The sequence below is a fragment of the Bombus pascuorum genome, chromosome 10 (assembly GCF_905332965.1).
Source record: "Bombus pascuorum chromosome 10, iyBomPasc1.1, whole genome shotgun sequence".
NCBI lineage: Eukaryota > Metazoa > Arthropoda > Insecta > Hymenoptera > Apidae > Bombus > Bombus pascuorum.
In genome coordinates, this window is record NC_083497.1 from 9,958,725 (window position 1) to 9,974,793 (window position 16,069).

The 16,069-nt window shown below is 41.1% G+C and overlaps 4 protein-coding genes across 4 annotated transcripts; all 4 read right to left on the bottom strand.

The window, feature by feature from the left end:
- Nucleotides 1-413: 413 nt before the first annotated feature.
- On the bottom strand, nt 414-7,231 carry LOC132911279 (uncharacterized). The gene is made up of 6 exons (XM_060967842.1): nt 6,442-7,231; nt 6,036-6,177; nt 4,996-5,219; nt 4,258-4,450; nt 1,704-1,829; nt 414-1,172 (listed from the first exon to the last, which is right to left on the bottom strand). The coding sequence occupies exons 1-5, from the start codon at nt 6,536-6,538 to the stop codon at nt 1,787-1,789; spliced, it is 699 nt and encodes a 232-aa protein (XP_060823825.1). The 5' UTR covers nt 6,539-7,231; the 3' UTR covers nt 414-1,172; nt 1,704-1,786.
- Nucleotides 7,232-8,596: 1,365 nt separating this feature from the next.
- Nucleotides 8,597-12,782, bottom strand: LOC132911296 (uncharacterized). The gene is made up of 4 exons (XM_060967859.1): nt 12,546-12,782; nt 12,083-12,458; nt 11,620-11,830; nt 8,597-11,222 (listed from the first exon to the last, which is right to left on the bottom strand). The coding sequence occupies exons 2-4, from the start codon at nt 12,302-12,304 to the stop codon at nt 11,206-11,208; spliced, it is 450 nt and encodes a 149-aa protein (XP_060823842.1). The 5' UTR covers nt 12,305-12,458; nt 12,546-12,782; the 3' UTR covers nt 8,597-11,205.
- Nucleotides 12,783-12,902: 120 nt separating this feature from the next.
- Nucleotides 12,903-14,838, bottom strand: LOC132911294 (splicing factor 3B subunit 4). Its single transcript, XM_060967855.1, has 4 exons — nt 14,666-14,838; nt 14,316-14,399; nt 13,973-14,247; nt 12,903-13,898 (listed from the first exon to the last, which is right to left on the bottom strand). Exons 1-4 carry the CDS (start codon nt 14,697-14,699, stop codon nt 13,050-13,052), a joined length of 1,242 nt encoding a protein of 413 aa, XP_060823838.1. The 5' UTR covers nt 14,700-14,838; the 3' UTR covers nt 12,903-13,049.
- A 25-nt stretch (nt 14,839-14,863) lies between these two features.
- On the bottom strand, nt 14,864-15,998 carry LOC132911297 (biogenesis of lysosome-related organelles complex 1 subunit 1). Its single transcript, XM_060967860.1, has 5 exons — nt 15,783-15,998; nt 15,577-15,713; nt 15,424-15,496; nt 15,132-15,349; nt 14,864-15,026 (listed from the first exon to the last, which is right to left on the bottom strand). The coding sequence occupies exons 2-5, from the start codon at nt 15,635-15,637 to the stop codon at nt 14,992-14,994; spliced, it is 387 nt and encodes a 128-aa protein (XP_060823843.1). The 5' UTR covers nt 15,638-15,713; nt 15,783-15,998; the 3' UTR covers nt 14,864-14,991.
- Between the last annotated feature and the right edge of the window lie 71 nt (nt 15,999-16,069).

Consider the following 16,069-nt stretch of genomic DNA (forward strand, 5'->3'; position numbering starts at 1 on the left):
TACAAACGAACCTCGTCGAAAAAGAGAGGAGGAAGAGAAAAAAAAAAATGTCTTGTTAGTGGCTCGTGGATGAACCAGTTAGACAAGCAGAAGATATTTATCTAAGATATTTGGTCATTCGAGGATGCCCGGAGGACGGGTATCTACCTACGAATCGAGCCTATATATTTAGCCGAGTGATTGATTTTCGTCGGGCGCAACGAATGCGGTGGTCAAGGCGGTCGAGTTGGAATTCGAAGTTGGATCCAACGAGCACCTGGTTATGGCTGACTGGTTAATTCTCATGGTAGGCTTAATGGAATACGCTATTGTTCATCGTGGTTCCAGACGGCACACGGCTCAGGTTGTCAGTCATCGTACGATCGAAGACGCTGAAAAAGGCTTTCGATAACTTGTTGTCGATCGAGAAACAATTTAACGGTGCGAACAACAGGTCTTGTTATTTTTCCATTCCATCCATTCCATCTCTACGTACATGTTAGTTAATCTCCTTGAGATTTATATTATCCATATTTCCTGCCACATGATCAAAGCCTATTACATCGAATACAAAATGTAAGAGAATGTAAAACATATGCAAATCGGGATCTAACGTATTCTACTATTTTTACGCCTCAATATACTTGCTATCTTACGCTATTCTTATACAAATTATTTACAATCGTAACAAGACGTAAATCCATTAAAACGGGAATGCAGTTTCTTGTACGCATAATAATTTATCGTATCATCGTTCGACGCGCACGCTGGCTCCGACACTGGCTCTTGTCTACCGTCACATTTACTATAGAGTCAACGTCGTACATATAACAAACGTTCGCCATGTACGATCGTCACCAAATTCGTCCACTATCCTAAAAATGTCCGATTCTTCCACGCTTTACACAAGTATAAGTTTCTTTCTTTCAACTACGTACATGTCCCGAGGATGACTAATTACATGGAAACAAGCGAAGCACCTGGTTTTAGACCCGTGAGACCGGGAGGACGGAATTCAAATAAGAGGCGCAGCCCGATGTTAGTCATACCCTTGGAAACAAAAGATTTCAGCGAGTTGTTTGCCCAAAACTGTCCCTCGTCGAGCTTCGTCATGCCTTCCTTCGATGACTCTTCAAACCGCATGATATCCCACGTTTCCACGCATCCGTTTGACGCCACTGTGATCCATCGCCCTGAACAAACACGAAGAATAGTCGATTGAGTCAAATACAACGGAGCAGTTGTACAAATAATTAAGCATTGCTAAACCAGAATAACAAACGTGAAACTAGATTACGTACGACTTAATTACGATTTTTAAAGATGCATGGATTTGAAAGGGCAAGTCTGGTATCGATGAAATTATTCGCGTCTGCTATTGTCGATAATCTTCTGGCGCTACCGGCTACCGAGAGTCGAAAGTTGTTCGATATTATCCATGACAAAAATCTGTTCGATACAGACTCGTTTGGCTTGTCGGCGGCGGTTATCTCCTGCACAGCCGGCTTCTATTTATATTTTGCGTTCGTTAGTCGATCAGGGGCATACGATTAAAGGCAGAAAGTATCCGTGTCCGTGAGTGCGTACGAACGCATGTTCGAGCCGATTTAACTCCGGCTTGGACGCGATGTAATTTCTCTTCGTACAACGAAACCGGTAATACGTAATCTAATACATTTCAGACATCCGTTTGCCTGACAAAGAATTATTAATTGGACTCTTACCTGATTCGTTGAATCCGATAAAAGGAGATGGTGATAATTGTCGGAAAGTTTCGACGCTTAAAGATTACGAGTAAGGATCTTCGTTATTCCACGCTGCCAACGGTGTATGGATTCGTTTTCAAGAATCTGCAAACGAGTAAACGGTATCAACGGCGAAAAATTGGACGATTTATGGTCGGTTGTTGACGCGAAACCGAACACACGAATTTAAACACATAAATTTAAAAATAGACAAAAGCAAATGTTGGAAATTTCAAATATCGTTATAGCATCGAACGCGATTTCAAACGGAATATACGAACGAACAAATGCGAATATCACGAATATCAGAAATCGGGCGACTTATGACTCTACGAAATTTCGAGTATCGTTACGACCTTGAATGAAATCTTAGAAATAAATGAACGCGAACATCGACGTTGAAAATTTCTAGTGTTTCTAAATCTATGAAGTTTCAGTTATCGGTGCGACGCCGAGCACAAAACACCGTGAAGCACGGGTGGACCGTACTCCAAAAATATCCGGTGATAAACAGCGGACGAAGTAGAAACGCGCATTCACCAAAATGTACGCTTTACCGCTTATCGGTGTCTGTTATCCTAATTCGCCTTTATTTTCCCTGCACTCGAGACGCCGTGCCTGCGGCGATAAAGAGAAGCCCCTACCGATTCTCTGGGCTACGCGTTATCCTTGTGACAAGGCAACGTCATTACAAGCAGATAGAAACGTGGCCACATTAAGGTTGGGACCGTGTGAAACACGAAGAAATCGGGAAAGAGACGCTGGTCCCTTCTACGGGCAATCGTGACGCTCGAAATACATACTCGAAGGCGCGATAAAGAAGGAAGAAAGGAAGCAACACGTGGAGGAAGGTGTAGGCTAGCCGAAGACCAGGACATTCCCAAACTCGAAAACGCACTTAACCGTTCGGAGGCAGAAGATTAGAGGGTAAAGCCCACGGTGGGCCTCTGGGGACTCGTTATCAGTTTCGACAGGGTCCCAAAGAAAAAGGAGTCTTGATAAGAAGCGAGTTGAGCGGCTTTTAGTCGGATCGACAAACCGGCCAGGCTTCAGACCCCTGAAATCGGCCGGCTGAGAAAAGGAAGAAGGGAACATGGTCAGATAATAAAAGGTGCCATCCGAAAGGAAATGCCGCTGTATTACGTGACTCGGTGGAAAGTTGAAAGAATGGAAATTGTGCAATTATATTAGGTGGAATTATAGGTGCAATTATATTATGACACGATACTATGAAATTTATTAGTCATTCGTTAACAAAAATTATAAGAATAGGTTTGTAGATAAAGAAACGATTATTTCTAAGAGATTAGGAATATTAGAGACGAGTCGGTTAAATCGGTTTCTCGGCTGAATAAAGTTAAAGGATAAAAAATATTATCGTACTTGTTGGAAAATGGAATGACAAATTGATTATTATTCGATGCAAGCGGACTGGAACATTTATGCCATCAGATTTTTACCGATCGATTGTCTATCGCGAACTATCGACAACAAGGCGAGACACGTCGCACGTGGCTAGCTTATCGGATCAGCAATGAGAGGACTCCTTGTACGTGTTATTAATATCGGTAATATTTCAAGTCCGAACTGTCCGACTAAGCTGATAATCGTGGTTAACAGACGCAGCGTGCCGATTTTCGACGTGTGAGTACTGAATTGACTACAACGTCGACGACTATCGGATGGCAGTTGCAGTTTGTAACCTCGTGAACGGTGATTGTTAACGGGTCGCCGAGTTAATATTAGCACAAGGTTTTTCATCGTGCCGTGCTTTCCAATAGGAGGGTTTTTCAGAGCGTTTAGAAACAGGCGCGCGAGGGAAACGCGTCAGCTAATAAAGGTAGCTCGCCTTCGCGGCCGCTCGCTCCTTCCTTCGATCGGATTTTTCTGGCACGTCTATTGTGTTTCGTCATAGAAACGAATCAAAACTTTTGCTTTGATTGCAAATTTGAAACGGTGCGTCGCCGCGAATCGATTCGCTGGAAAAGCCTGGCAGACTAGAATGCCAGCGGCCAATGCCAAGTAATTACAATTACGAACTTACATATGAATGTTGTTTCCTCGACAAAGAGGCGAACAAATTCTTGGCAGCGTATCAAGGAATGTGGCGAAAATACAGGAATATTTTTCAATTGTATACAAAACGGAAAAGAAGAGACGTAGGTGAAGAAAGAAAGGGAACGTCATTAATGAAAAAAGAGTAAGAAAAAGAAAGAAAAGAAGACAAGCGGGACGAACCATCTAGGATTACTATTTATTCTTAAATAGGCCACGTTTATGAAATAAAAAATTATAAAGAATTTTTCTGGCAATACGTCAAATGTTCATTTGCGACACCCTCTTTGCTCGAACGTGCTTAGCGTCGTAAAATACGAGTTTTATAGATGCATCTTGTGTAGCGGTGGATTTTCTTCGCGGCAAAAGCGAAGTCAATAAAAGTTCGTTACGTGAGATCCGACACCTTTCTCGCGGCGCGCACGCGATTTTCTAGCGAGAAACTTTACGGTAGGCGAGATAATAAAAATTTCCAGACCTTGTAATAACGTAGCAGGCTGCTAGGACCGATATCAGGGCAGCGATCGCCAAGACCAGCGCGGCAACGTGCAGCGGTTTAACGCGATTCTCAAGGAATTGATCCGGCGATTCTCGACCTCCGGCAATCGGCCCTGGATCCGGCTGAATCGATCCCATTATGTCACGGTCCGACGACATCCCATTAAAGGAACCTTTGTACATAACACAAGACTTATCAGAAAATCCATTCCTCGAGCTTGTTTAGTCAAGAACAGTGGCGCCTTAAATGTTCTGGCATTGAATCATACAGCGCGATATCTCTTCGGTTAAATTGTTACAGATATCTACGAAGCGTGTAAATGAAGCGGGTAAGATCGTAAATAAAGCGAGACTCAAAGTTACTGTAAGTAGTTTCAACATTGTCGAAGTGGCGCCAACCTGTACGAATTTAGGGTGAAACTTGTATTTCTTCGAAGTAAGGAGAATGTTTAGATATCTTTAACGACGTACAAACCTCTCAGAAATCATACTGATCGGCTCTATTTTGCATGAAATTTGCATAAAATTTATTTCGCATAGAAAATTTAAAGACGCGAGATTACGTAGGATGCGTGCAATATGCATACGCAAAATATCTAAATATCCAAAGTATGGTATTGTTTAAGATAGCAATATATATGCGTAAAAAGTTTCTATACGTGTACAAATAATTCTGCGAGCCATTGTAAATAGACGAAGATAGCAAAGGACTCTTTACCGGTGTAATCTAAAGTGGGTTCCACAGCATCGGGCGTCTCTTTGTCGTGGATCCACGTGGACACGTTTATGCGGTGATCGGCGTTACAGTAGTCGTGGCTGTCGCAACACTTCAATCTGGGCCAGGGCATACGGATCCAGGCAGCCGACGATCGGTCCACGTTGTCGCTCGACTTCGACCTCGTGACCCAGGACTTTGTCTCGCACAACAATGGCGTGGCACCCCTGAGCAATGGCAACGTACAACGTTCTGATAAAATGGCCACTGCTCGATAAAGTTCTTCGACCCCGGCGATAGTCGGAATTTAAATAATCATTTTGCACGATTTACGCCGCGAGATTTCAATATTCCGCGCGTGTATCACGCTTGTTACGCTTGGCGAGCAATCGATCGTTTCGTGGCCAGTGAAGGAATTCGGTCGAAAAAAAGGGGGTCAATTTCGATCGTTGTTTGCGAATCGCGTTATCTTCAATAAAAATTAATTATTTTGTCCGTTGCTAGTTATCTGGTAATTAACGCCACGCTACACTCGCCGATAACGGCTCGAAGATTTAATTGGTAGCAATAAAAACTGGCTAGCGATATTCGAATGTTCGGAGTCGAAACGATTTCGACATCTCTCGTCATTTTAACACGGCTTTAAAAAGAATTCGTGAAAACTTCTCGCACTGATTATCTCGTCAAGGTTACCTGCTTGTCATAGAGTCACGGCGAATTTATAGCGGTACGTCAATCGTAAGATTCAGCGAATTAAATCGTCTTCGAGTCAACCGGATTTGTACCGTTGGAATTTATTGTAGAATAAGAGGAAAAGGTTAGAGGTCGGGGTGTTGCTTTTAAACGAGAGGTTACTACTATCGTAATAGTTGAAACGCGATTTCTACATCTCCTTCTTCGTAAGATATTATTTTCTCGACCAAGAGAAATAGACTTTGAAATTTTTGCATATCTTCTAACTGATTTCTGTTTACCACGTTTTGTTTCAACATCGTGATTCTCTTTTTCAATGTTAATAATCTCAAAATAAAATTCATACGAACTCGGTGCATCCTCTTGTCGTAGTATTTCCTCCGAATTCTTGGTCTCCAGTCAAAATCAACTCTGTGTAACAGTAAAACTTGGTCTTGCACGTGTCGACACCAGCTTCTTTACAGGCCTTGCTCGTGCATACGCATTTTCTACCTGCGAATATCGACAAATTTCTTGGCATTTAGCGCGAACGAGTTGCCGTGACACGTACACGTACCATGTCGTAAATCTGTTCGTCTCGTGTATTTTACGGCGCATCGTTCTTTTTTTTTTTTTACGTGCTCATTATAGATATGCGCGCCGATAGGTTCCACGATAGTACATGTATGTTAAACGTATCGTGCATTAGCACGATTACGACGTATAAAAAATCGATAGCGACATTGCCGATGCGTCGGATCGAACCGGCCAACTTACCTTCAATCTGTTGAACGTTGCCTGACAGAAAAATCAGAAATAGCAGGATGAAATATATGCAGATTGGCGGCTCGATAGTCGATCGATTGAAATACATGCCGTAAGCCTCGGCAAAATCTAACACTCCGAGAATCACGAAAGTCTCGATAATGAAAAGTATCGTCGGGGAGGATCACTCGAACGCGAGTACGCCTCAGGGACAATTTCATTGATAAGGAAAGAGACAGCGAAGTAGGTACGGTCCGCTATCTGCACGAGAGCCACTTGAAACGTATGCAAAAGACAGGAATATACATTATCATATTGAAGGGCTAGCCTTTGCTAAATGCAGAGACGATGTTCGATAAAGGCAACGCGGCTAGCGGCGGAAGAAACCCGATTTGCACTTGACTGCTTATTGACGCGGGATTATTCGAGGCCACTGGTCGGATCGGTAGAAACAGCGGCGAGGAGATCAGCCGCCCTTGATTTTCATTTTTCGCCGTTCGACGAGGATCATCGATTACGGTAATTATCGTTGACAAAAAGAAGGACGATTAATTGAAAGTCTGCGTCTGCCAGTTGGAATATCTCGAGTCACTTGGACGTTGAATGGGTTCCAAGGAGGCAACCGTGTCTCTCGAGGAAGTCACTCGTAAGCCAATCGAATCGAACGCAGAATCACGGCGCCGAGTCGCGACTGACAGCGAGACGTCGCGAAAACACGTTGTGTTATCGGCGTAAAGGACTATTTGAAAATGTCTGAAGGAAGCTTCAAGACGAAACTGTTAGCCGCGTGGGCTCCTCTAATTTTAGTACCTCCCACTGGAACACAGATTCGTATCCTTCTCTTTCTCTTGCTTTACACGTTGGCTACTCTCGATTTCCACCTCTTTCTCTCTCTCTCTGTCTCTCTCTCTCTCTCTCTTTTTCTGTCATTCCTCCTTCACGCCACTCTTCTACCACCTCACGAATTTACTTCTATATCTATTTTAATTCCGTCATCGGTGACATTACTTCGCTCGCATAGCTTCGTCGTCAAGGCGACATATAATCGGTTCCTTGGAAATTTCTTCTTCGGTACGACTCGGCCTCTTTTCTTTCGCGATACGAGAATTGGGTCTCGTAAAATGTAAAAACCCAGCTCTTTTCCACTTTGTTATTTTAGAGACCACATCGCGCAGCGTTGGTGATAACATTGCTGAAATAAGAACGCCAGTGAAGCAGAGGAAAATCAGAGGGAAATCGAAATACAAGCGCCACTGTACAGAAACGATTAATGGCTTTTGTCTTTCCCATCCACCGTGCCACGACTTCTTTGATGGCTTTTTGCGTTTTCTCACCGCGAGGCGGTACCATTTCCGCCAGCTCCCTTCGCGTACGTAATTTATTCACACTTAAACCGGATTTTGCTAAGTCTTTTTCTTGGCCTTTTCGCTGGCTCCGGTCTCTTTTAAAGCCGATTTATTGGAGTAACATCGCAAATTCGCGTACACTTTTACGCAGCCACGAGACGCCTTTCGCAAATGCTTTCCAGATGGAAGAACGTGTCTCCTCTTTGTATACAACCAATCTCGTATTACAATTGAGAATAGGAACTCTTACCGAGGACGATCCTTACTTAACAATCGTATTGGTCACTCGATTGATATTTTCAATTAATTTAAATATAATATGTGGATAATTTTTTGTCACTCTGTTTATACAAGTCGAAACTCGCGATGCTCTCGCTGTGAAAGAATTCCAGTGACTTTTTTTTAGAGTTGCCTCGGAAAGTCCCCTAAACTCCGCCGATTTATTGGAACAATAACGTCTAGATCGTATGCACGTTCGTATCTCTCGTTGAGATACGATATATTTCTGTCCATCCAGATGTAACGAATCATTGACGGAATAATATCGTACTACCGATAGTATACGCTGGTGTATTTATTACACGCATTGAGAACGCGTGTATTTTCTAATAAATATTATAGAAGCTTGTTTATTCGCGCGAACGAATACCAAATTCATTCGTTCGGGTATCAGGTTTGCTCGTCTATATTCTAAATTTGTTTTTTGCTTCGATCCAATGGAATTCCCGAAATGAGAAATTTTCGAAACTTCCACCGGTACTCGTCGCGAGACGAAACCTGTTAACGAACAGAGAAACAGAAAAGCGAAATAAAAATCCTCGTTTAATTTCACACATTCGTCTTTATTTCTTCGAAACGTTAAATACAACGATTAAAACATCTTAGCCTCTCGTCAAGGGGTAAATCGTGTAAAAATCGATGGTGCAGGATTCGTAATCGAGAGTCGTTTGAACATCTTAATCGTAGTCATTGGCATCCAACGGCAAAGCAGACGAGAGTTTAATTCCCCGGTTGGTTTCCTGTCCATGCAACATTAAGCAGAGCCCCGCTGCTTGCACATTTCTTTATCGTCATCCGTCGAGTGACAGTAAAAGCTGGGCCTGGGTTATCGGAATGACACTTCGTTACAGTCGAACGAGGTCGCCGGCAGTCTGCTCTCCGTTGCTACTTCTTATTGCGCGAACGAATCAAGTGTTCGCTGTAAAAAGATTTACCGAGAGCACAAGGATTTCTTTCACTCGGGTAATTTATTGAGATGTATCGCGAACTGTTCGGACGATCGTTCGAATAGACCTATTTCAACGAGGTGAGGAGCAAGCAATTTAAATTCCTCTTATACATGCAGTGTCTCGTTGAAACTGGATCTTCTTCTTACGGTTGAATTATCGTCTTTCTACTTTGTTGAACTCGAGACAGAGGATGTCTTCCGAGCTGGGATTTAGTTTGGAAAAAAAATTTTCATCTGCCGCGACGGTGAAGGTAGCCTAATTAACTCTTAATTAAATCAACGGTTCAATCGTGAGAACTGGAGTTTCTCAGGTGTAAATGTTTGGGGTCCGCCGTTATTAATGGATGTCTTGAGTAAACGCATTGTAGCGTGGGATTCGTGGAATAATGAAAAAAAAAAGAAGGTCGTGAATATTATTTAAACGCAAACACATCGAAATCGTATATTTATAGAATTTTTCACCGCCATTGACTTCTTATATGATAATATCAGACAGCAGTTTCCACTCTCATCCTACGCAGCTAATTACAATCACACTTGTGCAAAATGTCAAACGTGTATCTGTTTCTCTTTCGGTGCATATTAATTAATTTAGCTGAAGTGTAAAGCGTCGCGATCGATACGTGTACACCGGTACACAAGCTATTATTTCGTATTAAACGTCCATGACAAACCATGTTCTACGTACTAACGCTCCGACGAAGGAATAGCAAACGTTTCACTCCCACGTAGCTGCCTCGAATTGACATGATCACAGCCAGTCATTACGCAGATGGAATATGACAATGAAAAGTTGCATCGAATCCTTTCATTTTCTCAAGGTGATTCGAAGTATGCACGAATCTCACCTCGATATTAGAAGGTTTATATACTCGCATCCGTAAGCCAATTGATACACTTGAGATAAACATAAACAGATATCGTAATTACTATGCTATATTTTAAAGATTTTATTTATTTTATTAAAATTCGTGTTCAAACATCTCCGAGTATCCCGTGACTTACGGACGCCAACCGAATACCTTAGAAATCGCAATGGGAATAGATGAAAAGTACACATCTTTGGTTTTGTCATTCTGAAATGCGCATGTGTCTGCTGCGTGTTTGCTGTCGGGGTTCGATAAACGCCAAAGTTTTTCGTAATTCCTCTCTTCTGCGAAGATTATCGCGATTAAGCGCTATCGCGGGATCGATCTGGAAACAGAGAAGCGGCAGGAACGAGTCGCAGGGAAAAGGAAGACGAGGAATTGAACAGATAAAGAGAAAGATGCGAAAAAAGAGGAAAGAGGGAGCAAGAAAGATTAAGAGAGATGCGCGAGAAGATAGAGAGTACACGTCGCCTTGAGTTGCATTCGCCCGATTGTCCTTTTTAATTAGCCCCCGATCTCTTGGTACGTCCAGTCAGGTACGTCGACCAGGTTGCAGCGTGTCTTCTTAATTGTTAATGGGAGTTACGCCCATTCGAGTCCTCGAGAACGAGTTTCGATCGGGCTGGTTGCACTGTGCTCAGCCAAATGGAAGCGAGTCTTCGGCTAAGAAATTCTAAATGCTCGACCGATGTTCAGAAGCGCTAAAACGACCCAACGAACCTAATCAATGCCGATCTACGATTTGTACTCCGGACACATTATCGTAAATCATCGTTTCCCGATCTTTTAGTAAATCCTACTACACCGGTTGTTTTCGATTCTACGCGTTATAAAGCATCGTCAAACCTATAATTTTACGTTGTTCTTTGTTTTTATCGCGTCCCGCGTTAAATTGGAAAACGGCGAATCGCTTAATCGCAAACGATACATCGGAAGTTTTCATGTTTTAATAGGATGCATCGCGTGTGGCAAATTATGAACCAAAGGAGGAGTCGGATCGCGGCCTAAGTAGCTTCAGTGTCAAATTGGCCATTAAGAAGACTGTATTCTTCGGTAACATCGTTTCTCATTTGTTCAAAATGTCGTTTGTGATCAGAGTGTTTCGAACCGCTACCAGTTATTACATCCCGAGGCTAAGTAAAAAGACGCATTTATCGTAAATGTTTCTCGCGACATAATGACGTGGCCGCGATGTTCCGGCCGATCAAAGCTCTCGATGCGACGCGCTGTCTTTTAAGAGGTATTACCGTGTAAAATGCCATGGGATGATCTTCCAACTCTTCGCGTCGGCTTCCTTTCGCTGGTATAATCGCTCCGTTAAAACAAAACGACTTCACGCAACGACAGGAGCTGCAATATAAATCAATGCATGCACAAGATTATTATTGCTCGAAATTGCACGAATTATTCCTGATCGCCGCGCCATCCCCAACTTTTAATCGAATCTCGGAGAGATTTAAAGCGATTGTCCCCCTTTCATCGATGTTGCGAAACTTTTTACATTGGAACTCGTCCTTCTATAACATCCGTTCGAGCCGCTTTAACCACTCTTCTGTAACCTAATTGCTCGATACGCAACGCGTCCACGCTAACATCGTCCGTACTTTATCGTACGTAATTATGCAGTGCAAAGATGTGTCCGTACGTGATTGCCTTCTGGTCAGACGTGAAAGTTTAAACATACGAAGAGTATGCTCCGAGTTTTACGGTGTAGTTCTATAGGTATACGCGCAATATTTTTACTTACTCAGGTGATTTACGGCCGGTTGAGAAGCAATCACGAACATCTTCCTGTGCGATGGAAAAAATTCCGACGTTGGGATTATGCTTATGGATATCTCATTCTGGTTGTTTCTCGGACGACTGTCGCGATCGTTTCGTCGATTGCCGTGCGTGCTGTGTCTTAGTTGTACACCTTGAATATTATGTCTGCAATTACTGACTATGTAGCTGCTCACCTAGTTTCAAAAAAAAAAAAAAGGGGAGGGAATCAAAATGTTCTTTGAAGTAATCGGCGATCGTTAAAGAAATTAAACGAACGCGCCACTTCGATTCTAAGGGAGCACGATATGGATGATTGATAATGAAACGAGATACACAGATATGGAAAAATACAATTTCTTAGGTTTCGTTTCGTTTACGTAATAAATTTCTAGAAATTTCAATAATGCGAACGTTCCTAAGATCAGAGATCATCGAGGATCACTTACCGAAGATATGATAAAAACAGCGAGTAAAGCAACGCCTAGCCAAAAGTACCAGGCTTCCCAAAAGTGTCGTGGTGGCCGTCTTTGCACCAGCAGACAACACTGCGAGTTGCAACAGCAATACAAACAATATTTATCCGGTGTACACGCGTATGGTTTGTCCGTTTCGCTATCTTCCGTATCGTTTCTTAGATCCGCGTTACACTCGTAGTAGAGGCGAGCCATATCATAAGTTGAACATGATTCTCTCCTTTCGGTCGTCGAATAGTTATATCAAACTATATCTGGAATATATTGAGAGCATTTTAACTTTATTCAAAAGTAATGGACAAGCGAGGCGTCGCACGGATCGATGAAACTACATGGAGTCACGAGAGATCTAAAAAAAATCGCGTTATTTTCAGAATGCATAGCGCCGTCGGCGCCGCTTAATTTACCACTCCAGACACCTGTTCCCCTTACTTACTCGGTTGATGACACGCGACAAGCTTACGATTCCTTCGCGTTCGCTCGTTTTTTTTTATTTTTCGTCCGATTTCGTACGCGAAACGACGTCAAATCCTTTCAACGCGATGACATACCCGAAGACAACTGCTCTGCCACTCATTTGTCCGTTCGGTGTTATCACTAACTGAACTGGACAGGCTTGCAATAATCGATAGAACGAGCTTGGCATGTCCTTATTCACACGCGACTTCTAATCGATACATTAAATGACCGCGTTTGTAATCGTTAAAAAGAAATTGTGGACGATTTCTCATAATTTTCACAATCTATGGTTCCTTCGCAGTTTAAGAATGAGAAATTGAAAGAAACTCATGGCTTAAAATTAAAGAAATTTATTCAGACATTGTATTACGAAATACAGATTTGTGCAACAATAATGTATTTAAACGTTAAGAACAGAGTCAAATTTTTACACTATGCTATTAAATAGTGATGATATCGTAAAGATGAAGAGACAATAAATCTAATATTGACTGGAATCGTGAGGTGGTGGAGGTGGAGGTGGACCTCTTGGTGGGAAGGGTGGTCGAAATTGTGGAGGTGGTGGCGGTGGTGGTCCACCCTGAGATACAGGAGGAGGTGGTGGATGCCTCCATGTTGGAGGAGGTCGCGGTGGTGGTGGTTGAAACTGTCCAAATTGCGGAGGTGGAGGTGCTCCGGTAGATGAGGGAGGCGGAGGAGGTGGAAATTGACCTTGAGGTGGCCCACTCACTCCCCAATGAGGAGGTGGTGGTGCCATCATTCTGGGTGTCGTCTGTTGCGACTGAGATGTTGGAACGGGCATAGGTGGCAATGGAGGTGGCATTCCAGGAGGTAAAGGAGGATGTGTGGCCATTGACATCGGAGGTAAAGGAGGCGGAGGAATACTTGCTGGAGGAAAGCCACTCGATGGCGGTGGTGGAACAGGTGGTGGTGGTGGGTGACCCATTGGAGGTCCTGGTGTTGAAGGAGGTGGAGGTGGTGGTACAACCATTCCATGATGCATCACATGATGTTGAGGATGATGAGTAGCTTGATGAGTCGCTGTATTGGAATTTGGAATCGGAGGTGGCGCCAAAGGAGGAGCGTCGGCAAATAATTGATGAGGCCTGTCTGCTTGACTTAGCGGGTTTTGAGCAGCTAACAATCGTTCAGCAGCACTACCGTGTCTTTCTCCTTTCGCGTCGCGTTTGAAAGCGTATGATACGGAAATCGGTCTGTTGCATAAGTACTGACCGTTCATTGCTTCTATACTTGCATCGGAGGCATCGAAGGAAGCGAAGTTTATGAATGCGAAGCCCTTGGAGTTTCCTGTTTCAGGATCTCTCATTATCTGAAATATAAAAACATGTTATATATTTTGCAAACACTTATTATTAATTATTGTTTGTTAGCAGCATGCATTACTTTTGGTGTCTGAAGAATTACTCCAAATGCACTGAAGGTGTCGTATAATAGTTTCTCATCTACTTCTGGATCAAGATTTCCAATAAAGATATTAGCACCAACATCTAGGTTCTTCTGATGAGCACTTGCTTTATTTACTCTTATTGGTTTTCCATATAATTTTATCATGTTCATTATCTTAATAGCATAGTCTGCATCTTCTTCTCCCATAAATTCTACGAACCCATATCCCTGATGCATTTGTGTTACTCTATCTTTAGGCATATGCACGTTGACTGAAAATATTTTTAAGCAAATTCAATTAGTTTCATTTAAAAGCAGATATAATAATATTGTTACATACCCACTGGTCCTGATTGGACGAACAATTCCCACATAAGAGATTCTGTGACCTTATCATCCAATCCACCCACATATATTGTGGCATCTAAAAGATATAAAATATTTTATTTACACTATAAAAAATTACTATATATATACACATATAGTATTATATATATATATATATATATATATAGAATTGTTAACCAACAAATTGTGTTTATGTACACATAACCTAGCATAACACAATATTTTTAGTTTTAATATATTATACAAGATTCGTTCCATAATTGCAATTAGAATTTCAATAAGAAGAAAAATCAAAATATTATAATATATATATTTATTTAAATATTTTAAATAGACATGTACCTTGATTACGTTCAGCAATAGGACCGGCCGCCATGATTGCCAATTATTATATGCTAGTGGTCTGAACTTGTTCAACTAACATGGTCAGATTGGTATTCAAAAATGTTACTAATCTATATCATTGGATAGCTTACAAAAGTGTTGTTATTAATAATAACAAACTTCGATAAAATCAATGAAGTAAATAAATTCTTAACAGAAGAAAAAATGATGAGATTTATTTTAAGACATAGTAATACAAACAAAAAACAAGATAAAATCTATAATGATATTTAATAACACTTATTCTTAAGTTCTTTTAATATAATATATATATTTTTAAGCTTTTAAGAAGTACTGGTCCCTTGTACTTCTTGGGTAGCTGAAATAAATGCATTAATTATATTTTTTATATATATTTTTATAATTAATTCTATGTTATATGCACAAAATGTAATTAGTACAAACGATCGCATTGGTTGTTTACCTTTATAAGAATATTCCAAAGCAGTTGCTATAGTTCTCATATCTCCTTCAATGCTACGTGCCCAATTCTCAGCATCACCAATTTCTTTTAATGCACTAGAGAAAGCTTCTACTAAATTCAACCATGACTGTGTTTGTTTTGCAAAATTTGTCGCGCTATGTTGCAATTGTTTTGCTTCTGCATCGAGTTTCTTCTGATTGAGATATGCTTGTGCCACTCTATGTGATCAAATATTTGTTTAAAAAATAATTACACTGTAATTGTTTCTTGTCAAAGGACATCAAAAACTTACCCAACATTTAAATGGTCAACTAAAGCTTGTGTCAAGTTACTTGCGGCTTGCACAGCTTCTTTCCTCTTTTGCTCTGTTGTAACAATGTTCTATATAGTTATTCGTAAGTATAGTCAATTTATAGAAGATCAAAAGTATGTTTATTACTTCTACCTTGTCTTTCCTTTCTTGCTGCTTGCTTGCTTTGGTGCTCTTTTACAATAGCAGATAACATCTTTATTACTAATCAGCTGTATTACTAAGGTTCCAGTGGGTTACTGTAAATACTAGGTTCCTTTCCTTTTAAAAACCTGTAAGTAATACCACTCGATTTATTTTTTTCAAATATGATATCTAATGTTTATGGCAAATTTACTCACGATTAATGATTATTTATATTAACATATTTATTAATTTTTAGAAAGGTACATTTTAATCTATTATTTCAAATAACAAAATTATTGTAAATTCTGCTTAAAATACTACACTGCTGGTTAGTACTTAATGTCTCAACAATTTACATTGGAGAAGAGCAATTTGCATCGACCAATAAGCAAAGCTTTTAGGTTAGAATAGTATATTCTAATAATAAACAACGTATCATCTGTTCAGTCAAGGATTGAACAAAATTGTACAAAAGCAAGGATTGATATTAGAACATACCTCG